The sequence below is a fragment of the Caretta caretta genome, chromosome 17 (assembly GCF_965140235.1).
Source record: "Caretta caretta isolate rCarCar2 chromosome 17, rCarCar1.hap1, whole genome shotgun sequence".
NCBI lineage: Eukaryota > Metazoa > Chordata > Testudines > Cheloniidae > Caretta > Caretta caretta.
Genome location: NC_134222.1, coordinates 17,231,503 through 17,243,165, shown reverse-complemented (window position 1 = coordinate 17,243,165; position 11,663 = coordinate 17,231,503). Strand labels below are relative to the sequence as shown.

Below are 11,663 nucleotides of genomic sequence, written 5' to 3'. Positions count from 1 at the left end.
GCGTGGCCAGTGCTGGGTGGCAGTGGGGGCCCTCTCCGGGGTAGGCAGTGGGGCGCCCCAGTGCACTATAGGAGGAGGGGTTCCCTGGGTGCCTACCCGCGGGAGGTTGCTTGTGAGGGGCAGGCCCCCTGGCGTGCGCGGGGGAGCCGGGCCCCCTCTCGGGGGAGCCGGGCGGGGCGCTGCGGACGCGGGTCCCGTCTCCAAGGAGCCCGGGTGCGGGGCGCGCTGAGGCGCGGAGCTCCCGGGTGCGGGGCGCGCTGCGGCGGGCGGGAGCCGGGCGGGGGCGGAGGCGGAGCCTGGGCTGCGGGGCCGCCCCGCTGTCAGAGGCTGGCGGCGGCCGGTCCCGCAGGCAGGAGGCTGCCGCTGCCGCGCCGGCTGCGGGATGCGGCGCTGAGCCTGCCCCGCTGGCGTCTCTGCCCGGCCGCGCTGCGGAGCGAGCGGGCTCCTCCCTGCCCGCCTGCCGCCCGCAGCCCATGATGTGCCTGGAGAGCGGCGGCTCCGCGGCCGGCAGCCCGGGCTGCAGCGGGCGGCTCCGAGCCGGCGACGAGGAGGAGGAGGAGGAGGGCGAGCGGGGCTGCTGCGGCCGGAGCGCCGAGGGCGAGGTGCAGACCCTGTCGGGCAGGATGAACCCCCCGCCCGCGGGCAAGAGCCCCGAGCGCCTGGCCCCCCGCCACAAGCCCCCCAGCCTGGGCAGGGCCCGGGTCGCGGCCGCCGGCATCCTCAGCGTGGGCAACGTGCTCAACTACCTGGACAGGTACACGGTGGCAGGTAAGGGGCAGGGCCCCCCCAGCTCGCCGCCGCCCCCAGCTCGCCGCCCGGCTGTCTTCGTCCCTCTCGCCCTGGTCCTTTCCCCCCCCCCCCTCATTTCTCTTTCCCTCTGTGTTCCCATCCTAGCCCTCCGCCCCTTTCATTCACCTCGTTGCTTTCCCATGTCTCTGTTCATTTGTCCACCCCTTTCCTCCCTCTCTCCAACGGTTCTGCCTGCCACCTGCCCCGCATCCGCCACATGCTGTGAGCACAGCTCCTGGAAATGCAGCGCTGTGGCTATATGGCAATATACAAAAGGAAAAACTCCCAGGAGATCTGGTTTGTGACCATCCCTCCCAGCAGGGAGAGGGATGGGTTCTGAGAGCACCTGGAAGCAAGGAGCCTTTTGTATTGGAAATGTGTGATGCTTGGGGACACAGGAGATGCAGGAGCGGAAGCATGCTTTTCAAAGGGAGAGAATCGATTCTAGTAGGATGCAAACCAGGAGTCTTCTCCTTGTCTAGTGGATAGGAAGAAAATGCTTATAATACAATTGTCTTCTATACAAAACTGTCTATCCATTAGTAGGCAGGGTATGTATAAGCAGTGACACAGAGGTTCATCTATCCCAATACAGATCAGAAGACAAATAGTCTGATCAACAAATAAATCCCAGTTTCATGATGGCTTAGTTATAATAATTTAGCACTAGGTGAAAGCTGGGTACATATGTTGTAATTAGTTCCTGTTGTGCTAATTCTCTCTTATCATCTATGCTATCTTAATTGCACATATTTGTAGAAACTAAAAATTACTCTTTCCTTTGGTTTAGTGATAGCATACATGTTCGATCATTAAAGAAAGCTGTTGGCTACACAGTCCTGACAATGCACGCAAAGTGTGTAAAACCATGAATTGATGGGGGGGAAACGCTGACAAAGTCATGAATAACATAAAATGCCCTGGGTGACAGGTGCAGCTGCTGTCAGACAGATAAAATGTACTTTGAAATGTGGGGCTTGGAATTGCATTTGCCTGTTTCTTTGGAAAATTCACTCAGAAGCAAATCACCTTTGCTTTGTTTTTGATGGGTCATTGAAAACCTGTAATTTCATGGGGGGAAGAGGAGGGGAAGGCCATCCTTCTCTTTTTAACCGAAGAGGATTCTTTATGAGCAGAGAATAATTGTCTGCAGAATTCCCTAATAGGTGACACAACAGAACAAGAGAATGGCTTAGGATTTTGCTTGCTTGTAACGGAATGACATGCAGAAGCAATGATACAACCGCAGTGCATTTCGTAAAGCCTGTATTTCCCTGGGATGACAAACATTTCAAAATTGTGCGCTCCCTCACAGATACATTTTACATGCTGCATCGCGTGGAAGGCAGTCTGCAGCTTGTGCCCAAGCAATCAGTACTACTGTGAAGCCTGGTTTAGGAACAAATATGTCTTAAGATGTTTACTGTATAGCACCTAGAGGGACTCTTCATTTATTCTTGTCAGGCAGTAGCAGCAGGGAGGAAAATGCTTATTGAACTCTTTGTAATTAGGTATGTAGTAGGCCTGTTGGTATTAAATTGACTCACCTACTAGAATATTTATTTTAATGTCTTCCATATTGATAATCCTATCTTCAGAGCCATAAATAGGGTTTGTGCATGTAAAAACATCTACATATACACTCATTCACAATGACTAAAAACCAACAGGGTTTTTACAGTACTAAAAAAAAAATCTTTGTGTTTGTTTAGACTTTCTTAAAACAGTGTAAGTTTGGAGGGGACTTGGAAAATATGTTGCAGTTTGGACCCAAGATTAACTCAAATTTAACTGTGTGTGTTTAGATAGAGAAGTTAGTTGTTATGCTACCTCGTTTTTTAAAAAGAGATTGCCTTCTATGTGACAATTAAGATCCCAATCCTGCAAGACATTCAGTATCTTGCAGGATCAAGTTACCAGGTTAATCTTCTGTCACTGTGATTTCCTGTAATTTTTGTGCACAGAAAATGGAAATCCCTCTGAGACAGAAGATGTAGGCTGAAAAGCACTAGACATTTTTTGAGGGTTTTTGCTTATTGTGCAGGAAACCAGTTTTCCCTAGGTAGAACTGGAGGAAAAAAAAAAAAAAAGGAAGGGAGGGGGCTCGTTATTATATTCACCCATTTGTTATAGGAGCTCCAGTAAAGAGACCTAGCATCTGATTTTTCTGGCAGCAGGAAAAAAGGGAAGGGATCCTCTGACAGGGAGAAATTGAGTATCTTCATTTGTGGGAAGGCCAGGAAATGTCTGTCCAAACAGAGAGTGTAAATGCAAGCTGACTACTGTATAATAGTACCAGGCCTGGCTCCAAGGTATTCATCATTTCCAGCAGAGACCCTAGTTTTGAAGGGGCTGAGTGATAACTCAGATGTAAAATTTAGCTGTTGGCTTGTGCTCGACATAAACATTTTAGCTTAAGAGCCAGATTTTGCTTACATGAGTTTTGGAGGTTTTTTTTAAGATGCAAAAATGCAAAAAGTTTCCCTGCTCTTCTGGTGTATTTTAACTTGATATTTGTTTTTCACAATGACATTTTGCAAGTTGCTAATTCAGAACATGAAATATTTTAATTCAGTCCAATAAAACAGCTGAGGTAGTAAAAATGGTGTGGCTACTGACTTCAAAAACTACTTTCCATAAAGTTATTTTTTAAGAAAACCTACAAGTTAGTATTTTAGAACTCTGGTACACACTACATAATAGTGTGACAAATATTTGTGTATACATCCAGTTAGTAGGTCAAAAATCCAGTTTGCCTCTCAAGCCAGGTAATAATTAGTGCTTGTAGCTCTTTAAATCTTCAAAGCACTTTATATACCTTAATTATTGCAATACAGTGAAGAGAGAGTCAAGCATGCCCATTATAGAAGGGGAAACTGAGTCAGAAGCTGTGACTTACTTTAGGCCATAGAGTTGATGTCAGACTGGAATTAGTTTCTGGCTCAGATTATTCCTCTTTTTACCTAGAAAGAATAATGTAAAATCTTTGGCTTTGAAGGAAGACCCCATATTTGCACTTAGCCTATAAGTGTGTAATAATCTATCTGGTCACTAATACACATCTTTTAAAGTTTTGCAAATATGTATTTATACAATAAACAATTGGGTAAATATGTAGAGTATATTTAAAATGTGGATCCCCAAATATTCTTCATATACTTCTAATTGACCACACAGAAATTAAAGAACATGAATTCTATCAATGCAAGGAGGTTTTAAGATAGAGAGAGAAAACTCTCCATCCCTAGCACTTCTTGCTCCTCATTGCTGTGATAGACTCAAACAAAAATTTCTTGTTTTTATTTCCTTGTGTTTATACTGTTCTACCTAGGCACAATCAGACTGAGTATAGTGAGTTGAGTATTCTTGCAGTTTTTGGGGGGGATGTTGAGTCACACACACTCAGTTTCTTCTTGGTTAGTTTTGGTTTCATCGTACCAGTGATGTTGAAATGAGTCAAGATAGCATGTGTTTCCATGTACCTTGCAAACTCTTGCAGGTCTTTCATGTGGCCAGAAGTAGCAATACCTGGCTCTTAAATAGTGCTTTACTTGAGTAGGTCTCAAAGCACTTTACAAAGGAGGTCAGTATCATTATTCCCATTTTACAGATGGGAAAATGAGGCATAGAGGTGAAGTGATTTGCCAAGGGTCACCCAGCAGGTCAGTCGCAGAGCCAGGAATAGAACCCAAATGTCATGGGTCCCAGTTCAGTGCTCTATCCAGTAAACCGCAGATTAGGACACAATGTTGCAAACCTTGGACACTCAAGGACACCCTTTGAAGTCCATGGGAATTAGTGGTACACTAGTGAGGTGGATCTGGACAACTGCTGTGGAGTGGGTTTTTTGGTTTTTTTTTTCCTGCTGTTTAAGAAAGCTTATCCCAAAAGTTTAAAGGAAACTACTGTACAGATGATGATGGATCTTCTATAACATTCTACAGACACACACACACACACTAAACCAGGGGTTCTAAACCTGGGGGTAACAAATGTGTCTGAAGATCGCAGCCGCCTACCCTGTACATAGTGATAAACAGAAGGGGAGGGTCTCAGATAGATGTATAGGGTTTCCTGAGATGGTTCCTAATATGGAAAAACTTGATTACCACTGTACTGAACAATACTGACTTTAAGGGAAATCACTTTCTGTAATTCTGTCTTAAAATAGCATGAAGCATACTAAAAACCTAGGTTACAGCTGATCCGATGACTTTGCATGTTGTAAAATTCTATTCTTTTAAAAGATCTGTTGGTGTTTCAGCTATAAGGAAGGGAAATCATGAGGAAATGAGAGAGAGAGACTGGTAATCTGAAGCCATTAAAGATCACCTGTGAGTCTGACATCACTGCAGAGCTGCATTCCAAAGGTCTTAGTGATACCTGACCTTATCCTCTTCTTTAGTAAAGTTTCGGGGAGGTCCTATTATCTTCAGAGTCTTGGAATGCAGCTCTGACATTGTCACAAATGAGCTTTTGTTGTTCCCATTGATGACTATGACAGTAGTCTCACTTCATCATGATTGTCATCTCTTTCCTCCTCCTCCTAATTAAACAGTAGTAGTTTGCATTTCTGTAGCACCTTTCCTTTAAGGATAATGTTTTAAAATGTTTATTGAGCCTCCCAACACCCCTATGAAGTAGGTCACTGTCATTGTCTCCATTACAGATGGGGAAACTGAGTTAAACAGCAATTAAGTGGTTTGCCCAAGATGATACACCTAGTTTGTGGTAGAGGCTGGACTAGAATCCTAGTTCTGACTCTTGCGGTCAACATCCTTTGAAGATTGCATACCTCTGTGACACAGAATGAGCCATAGGTTTAGGTTTGCTAGTTCATTTTTTTTATATCACTTTCTGTTGTAAAGTCTGACCACATTTTTGTGTTAATCATTTATATAATCCTGAAGAGATGTGGCCTTTCACTACAACGTATAGCTGCCAACTCCACTCTTGACACTAGTTAAATACGTATGTATACACTGCCACTGAAATGTAAAAGTCAAGTTTACTTCTGGGCAGTACAAGCTGTGCTAACAAGATTGGAAAGGTTCAACATTAATTCTCAAATGCAAGGACTTTTAAAAATTAAAAAGGCCAATCTATCTTTGCCACCTATTCACGTTTTCTGTAGTATCTTACTTTGTACATAGTGCATTTCATTCTGAAGGATCCCAAAGAGCTTTATACAGTTAACAAACTAATAGATGTAATATTAAAAATAAACCATTTTAATCCCTGATTGGAATATCCCTGCAATGAGACTGTGCTCAGTGCTTATAGCATGAGTGACGAAAGCATAGAGTGGCAGCTTTAGAGCTTTATTTTTCACCCTTCGTTGAGCTAAAACTCCACATTATTGTAACATAGGTTTGGCTGTGGAAGGAACTGTGTGCTGGAAAGAATAAGGTGCAAATAGCCACACAGATCTTTGTTCATATAGCAGTGTGCATAACTTGTTACCCAACCATACCGTGGTGCTCATGAGATACAGCCAGCAAGCATGGCAGGAATGTGCAACAGGACCACAAGGGGAGTGGTTTGATTGGGTAATGGGTGCGACTGAATCAAAATTCAGGAAGCACTGTACAATTAAGTGCATGCCAGCAGCAGTGAGACCTATATTGCTACTGCGGAAAAGAGCAATAAGAAGCATTCTGCAGCACAAAGACTCGTGATGTGAAGTGGCATCTTGTCGTGCAATGGAAGGGTATTTCTTACACAGGGTGGGCTTTATAAGAACGGCCAGACTGGGTCAAACCAAAGGTCCATCTAGCCCAGTATCCTGTCTTCCGACAGTGGCCAGTGCCAGGTGCCCCAGAGGGAATGAACAGAACGAGTCATCACCAAGTGATCCATCCCCTGTCGCCCATTCCCAGATTCTGGCATATCCAGCTACATTCTGTTGCACCAGCTTTTGTGTGAATTGGCAGGATTTGGCCTAGAGCATTTTACACTTAATGTGAAGTCACATTAGGATTTGTGGAAGCATTTTTCTTCTCTATGAATTGTGTGTTCCAGATACTAATTGTATCTTTGTTATTATCGTCAGTCTTTTTAACTCTCATACATTTTACGATCTGCTCGTTGGTCTGTTAGCTTCTTTCCCACCAACGAATTAAAGTATGTACTTTATTGTAGTTAGTGACTAAAGCCTTTTGTAACAAGGCTGTTAGATTCTGGTAAATACTTGATAATCTTGTTCCTATAATACTTTGATATTATAATCAGGCACACACAATCTCTGTGCTTATATTCATTAGTACTGGAAGCCATGTGGAAAAGACGTTCGGGATCAAGAGTATTGGAACTTTATAACCATACCTTAGGGGAGTGCTGAGTTGAACTGGGTTAAACTCCATCAGACAACTTACGTTTTCTTCCTTATACATTTATTTCTTTTTACTGCATATAGGCTGCACATCGTAGGTAACTATATTGCTTACCAGGTAGCTTAGCAGTCTGCTGAGTTCAGTAGACATTGTTAAAGTCTGGTGTCTCTCCCCTCTTATGAAGGTCATAGTTCTTGCTGCAGATCTTGAGAAATGGTTTTGTCATATTGCTGAGCAACTTGTGATTTAGAGAGGTTTGTTATCCAGTGTTGGTCTAATGCTTTTACGCAGCATGCTGGGAGTCTAGTGAGCCTAAAACAGTATCTTATGACTCTATTACAAAGGTACAAATGAGAATGTAGTACTAGTTTAAAAAAAAAATCCCTCAGACTTGTTTGGGAATGTTGCATTATGGGTCTGTACTACTTTAACTTTCCAAAGACTGGTTTCGGAGTAACAGCCGTGTTAGTCTGTATTCGCAAAAAGAAAAGGAGGACTTGTGGCACCTTAGAGACTAACCAATTTATTTGAGCATAAGCTTTCGTGAGCTACAGCTCACTTCATCAGATACATACTGTCATCCGATGAAGTGAGCTGTAGCTCACGAAAGCTTATGCTCAAATAAATTGGTTAATCTCTAAGGTGCCACAAGTCCTCCTTTTCTTTTTCCAAAGACTGGGTCTGTTCATGATATATGACTCTAAATGATATATCCATGCTATATAAATATCCTGGTTTAAAATATCTTGGCAAATTTGTTTTTTCTAGTGGGTTTCTAATGTGATGTATACATACACGTAATGATGATCATTGGAAGATATTTTTAAAAAACTTTTAGTCTGAATTGTAATGTTTCATTTGAAAATATTATCATCAGCGATGGAGATATCTGAATATCTACACTAGGACCATTCATGGTGAGAGATCTAACTACATCTAGTGCAATTTGGCTATTTCAGTGAAGTTGCTCTGAGAGGAAGGGGGACACTCATTTCTATGCTTCCAGTTCTTACAGCAGCACAATTGTTAGGAAAGTGAAAATCTGATGGAGATTGGGTGACTAATGGGATATAGAATCTTTTACCTCTTTGGTCACCAGCCCTGGTCTGGAGTGATTGAAAGTTTCCATCTGATGATTGCATGATGGCCTGTGAGCTGGTCCTCTCATTCCATGTCTCGGTGCTCAGCTATTCATGTCACGAAAGCCATCACCACATTTGGCACTGCTGGGAACTTTTGTTATGAGTCCTCAGCTGAGAATCCAAACTACCCTCATCCTCTGTAGAGGTGGTCACTCCAAGGCAGCAGTGAGCATGTTGGCAGGGTGATGCTGAGAAGCTCGTGAAAGGAAGAATGGTCCAGTGGTTAGAACTCTAGTTTGGGCTGTGGGAGACTCAGGCTCAATTCCTGCTCCACTACAGACATCCTGGGTGACCCTGGGCAAGTCACTTACTCTCTGTGCCTCTGTTCCCCTCTGTAAAATGGGGATACTAGTACTGCACTGCTTCGCAGGGTGTAGAGGATAATTACATTCAAGATTGTGAAGCACTCAGATACTACAGTCTTGAGGACAATGGTAGTACCTAAGATAGATACATTGAGTGGCTGCTGCTGTGTGTGTTGTATCTGATGTGGGGGTTTTGGGGTAGCTTCAATCATCCTTGTTCAAGGCTCTTAATCTGGCAGCTTCTGCCATCACTAAATTCACAAAGCAATTTTAAATATAAAAGAAGAAAAATAACAGGAAGAGAAGAAGACAAATTTGAGTCCAAATCCAGCTGTAAACCGGAAGAGAGCTAAATTGTGCCTTCTAAAGTCCACGTGCACTGGCCTCTGATTGTTGGCGAACACTATTCTTTCCCACAGTCTTTGTATTTCTATTGGAGGAGGCTAGTGACTGTAGTGGCTGAACAGAACAGCAGAGGGAAAAGATGAGGGCAAGCTATAGGGAGAATAGCTGCAGTAGCAGCTGAGAGCTTGGCCGACAGAGCGAGAGAACCACATGCTGGAACGATAATCCTTTTAGCTTTGGCATGTGATGATGATTTTTTTAAAGGCTGCATTAAACCAAAACTGCTATAATCCATTTTGCTCTTTGTTCAGGTTTCTGCTTATAATCATGTAATTAAAAGAACACAGTTAACGACTTACTTTTCTTAGCCTGGCTGTTCTTCTTGTTATCCCTATTATAAGTAAATGGTTGCCAATAACTATTTATTATGTGAGCACCAGTTACTATACTTGGTGACTGTGCAAAAAGTAAGAATCTGTGAAACCATGGAGACCCCACTCAGATAAAACTCTCACTGAAGTCCACAGGAGTTTTGCCTGGGTGACGTCTGCCGAGTTCAGTCAAGTACCATTTAATGTTAACTCTCCTCTCGTATCCAGCTGGGCATTCCAGGCTCTCCCTGTCTGCCATTGCTGTAAGTGGGTGAGCCACACCTATAGGAAAAGTGGGCTGATGAGACAGAGTACTTGCATGTGGATCTGAAAGGAGGATTTTGTCCATCATCATTCAGAATGGGTTTTTAATCCTTCTTTAATTTTTACCAGTCTATTTCACCATTTGTTCCAGAGCTGCAGGAATGAGCTGGGCTGTCGCAGAATTTGTTTGTGTACACCCTTGCTTTGGGTTCACCATGGGGAAGGTAGTGCTCTAATGTGGACAGTTGCACAGGGAACTAGCAGCTGGCCAGGCAGTCTTTGTTCATATTTCTTGAGTAAGGCATCTAATTTCAAAACATCAGTGCTATTCCAGGACATCCAGTTCACAAACATGAAATCTCCATACGGTACAAAACCCCCCTTTTTACATCCCTAAGCACTGATCTGAGCTGTGTTTGGGTGTTCTGTTTAGGGTGCTTAGGTTTGAAAAGTTCCATTTGGGGCCTGCCAGCCTCAATAATGTAAGTTAGATAACGTGGTCTTACACGGGTTGACCGAGTCCTGTAGTTCTTTAGTCTCCATCAGTTGAACAGGTATTTGTAAGAACCATCAGGCAAGGGATGCTGTTAGCTAGCTCTGTTTTAAGCTCTTAGGGGCCGGGACTGTATGTTGTACCCTGTTCAGTTCCTAGCATGTTGCCAGTGCTAAACAAATAATTCGCATGGCATTGCAATGCTATTAACAGCGCTAGCTGTGGAAATATTTCCTTCTGTAGTTTAATGGAAAAATGTTTGCTTTGTCTTTTCTAATACAACATAAAACCCCTAAAGCTCTTTGATGCATTGCCCCTCTCCCCCTTTACTTTTAGGCTATTAAAATTCTAATACTGCCACAGCTACGCTAATTTTAATGCATTTATAAATATTCTTGATTTTTTTCCTAGCAGCCAAAACTGCTGACTAACATTCAGGATAATCTTATATATGTGTGCAGGAACAGACGTCCACAGAGTCAGCTCTCAGACACTACTTGTAGCCCTCAGCTGTAGTGTTCAGATTAGAACTGTGTTCCACTGAGAGCTGAACAACAAGTTTCCTGATTATTCCATCCTTGGTCTCTCTGTCAGATTTCCATGGTTGCAGGATGGGAAAGCGGAAAGAATGTGTTAGTGCAACATTGTAAGATTGAAGACAATGAGAGAAATTGTTGCATCTAAATATCGGCCATGAGCCTGTTTCAGCAAAACACTTAAGCTTGCACTTAATTTTAAGCATGTGAATAGTCCCTTTGACTTCAGTGGGACTACCAGGTGTGTAAAGTTAAGCGTGTTGCTGAATTGGGGTCATAGTGAATAGTGTAAGAGTCAACAAAAATGTTGTCATACTAAAATCTCATGTTTAGTTTTTCTATTTTGACTGGATTCTTGCTCCACAAGGTTTTTAAGCAAAATAGCCATTTTCACATTGCAAATCTTAACTTCTGAAATGTCTTATATTTTCAATGTGAAATGATTTTTGTCCAAAATAAACTGGCTATGATTTTCTTCTAACTGCTGTAAATTAAAAATAACATTGAAGGCAACTCCAATATAAAAATTGGTCTGAATAGGAGGGGAATTGGGCCCACTATGTTTAGGCTTTGTGTCTGTTATCATAATACCCTGATTTCCCTGATGCACAAAGCACACCCCTTAAGTGGATGCTGCTTCTCAGAGTGTATAAACACAGGTTATATTCTAGTAATGAGAAATGTTTGACAATATCATTATTTTAAACTTAGAGTAGAAACATATTCAAATCACTCCTTTACCTTGCCTCTCCTTTCACATGGTAAAGGAAATCCTAAATTGCTCATTGCAAGCTCTTTATTTTGGATACTCTTGCTAGCATGCAGCACATTTTGGGCTTTTGCTAATCAACTTTCTGCCGTGCTGCTTATCAGGCTTAAAGTCACAAAAATAAAAGTGTTATCGCAAGACACAGAATTACTGTGATCCTCTTGTATACGAGAAGCCAAACTGTAAATATTTGCATCTGCACCTGTATACAAGGTCCATAAATAGTTACAGTCCCACCAGGAAGGAATTTCCAAATCATCAATCAGACCTGTCAGAGTGACGGATAACAATAATTCCCATACTGAAGCCAAACTCAG

General features: G+C 42.8%; 1 protein-coding gene across 3 annotated transcripts in view; it reads left to right on the top strand.

The window, feature by feature from the left end:
• The first annotated feature begins 337 nt into the window (after window positions 1-337).
• The window catches only part of SPNS2 (SPNS lysolipid transporter 2, sphingosine-1-phosphate), a 176,803-nt gene continuing 165,477 nt past the window's right edge, over window positions 338-11,663 (top strand). For 2 of the 3 annotated variants that reach the window (XR_007353145.2, XM_048823826.2), the window contains exon 1: window positions 338-768. Coding sequence is in view for 2 of the 3 variants with exons in the window: in XM_048823826.2 (XP_048679783.1) it covers window positions 474-768 (295 nt within the window). In the remaining variant the exon portion in view is untranslated. The remainder of the gene's footprint in view (window positions 769-11,663) is intronic. The other variant, XM_048823827.2, reaches the window with a different exon arrangement.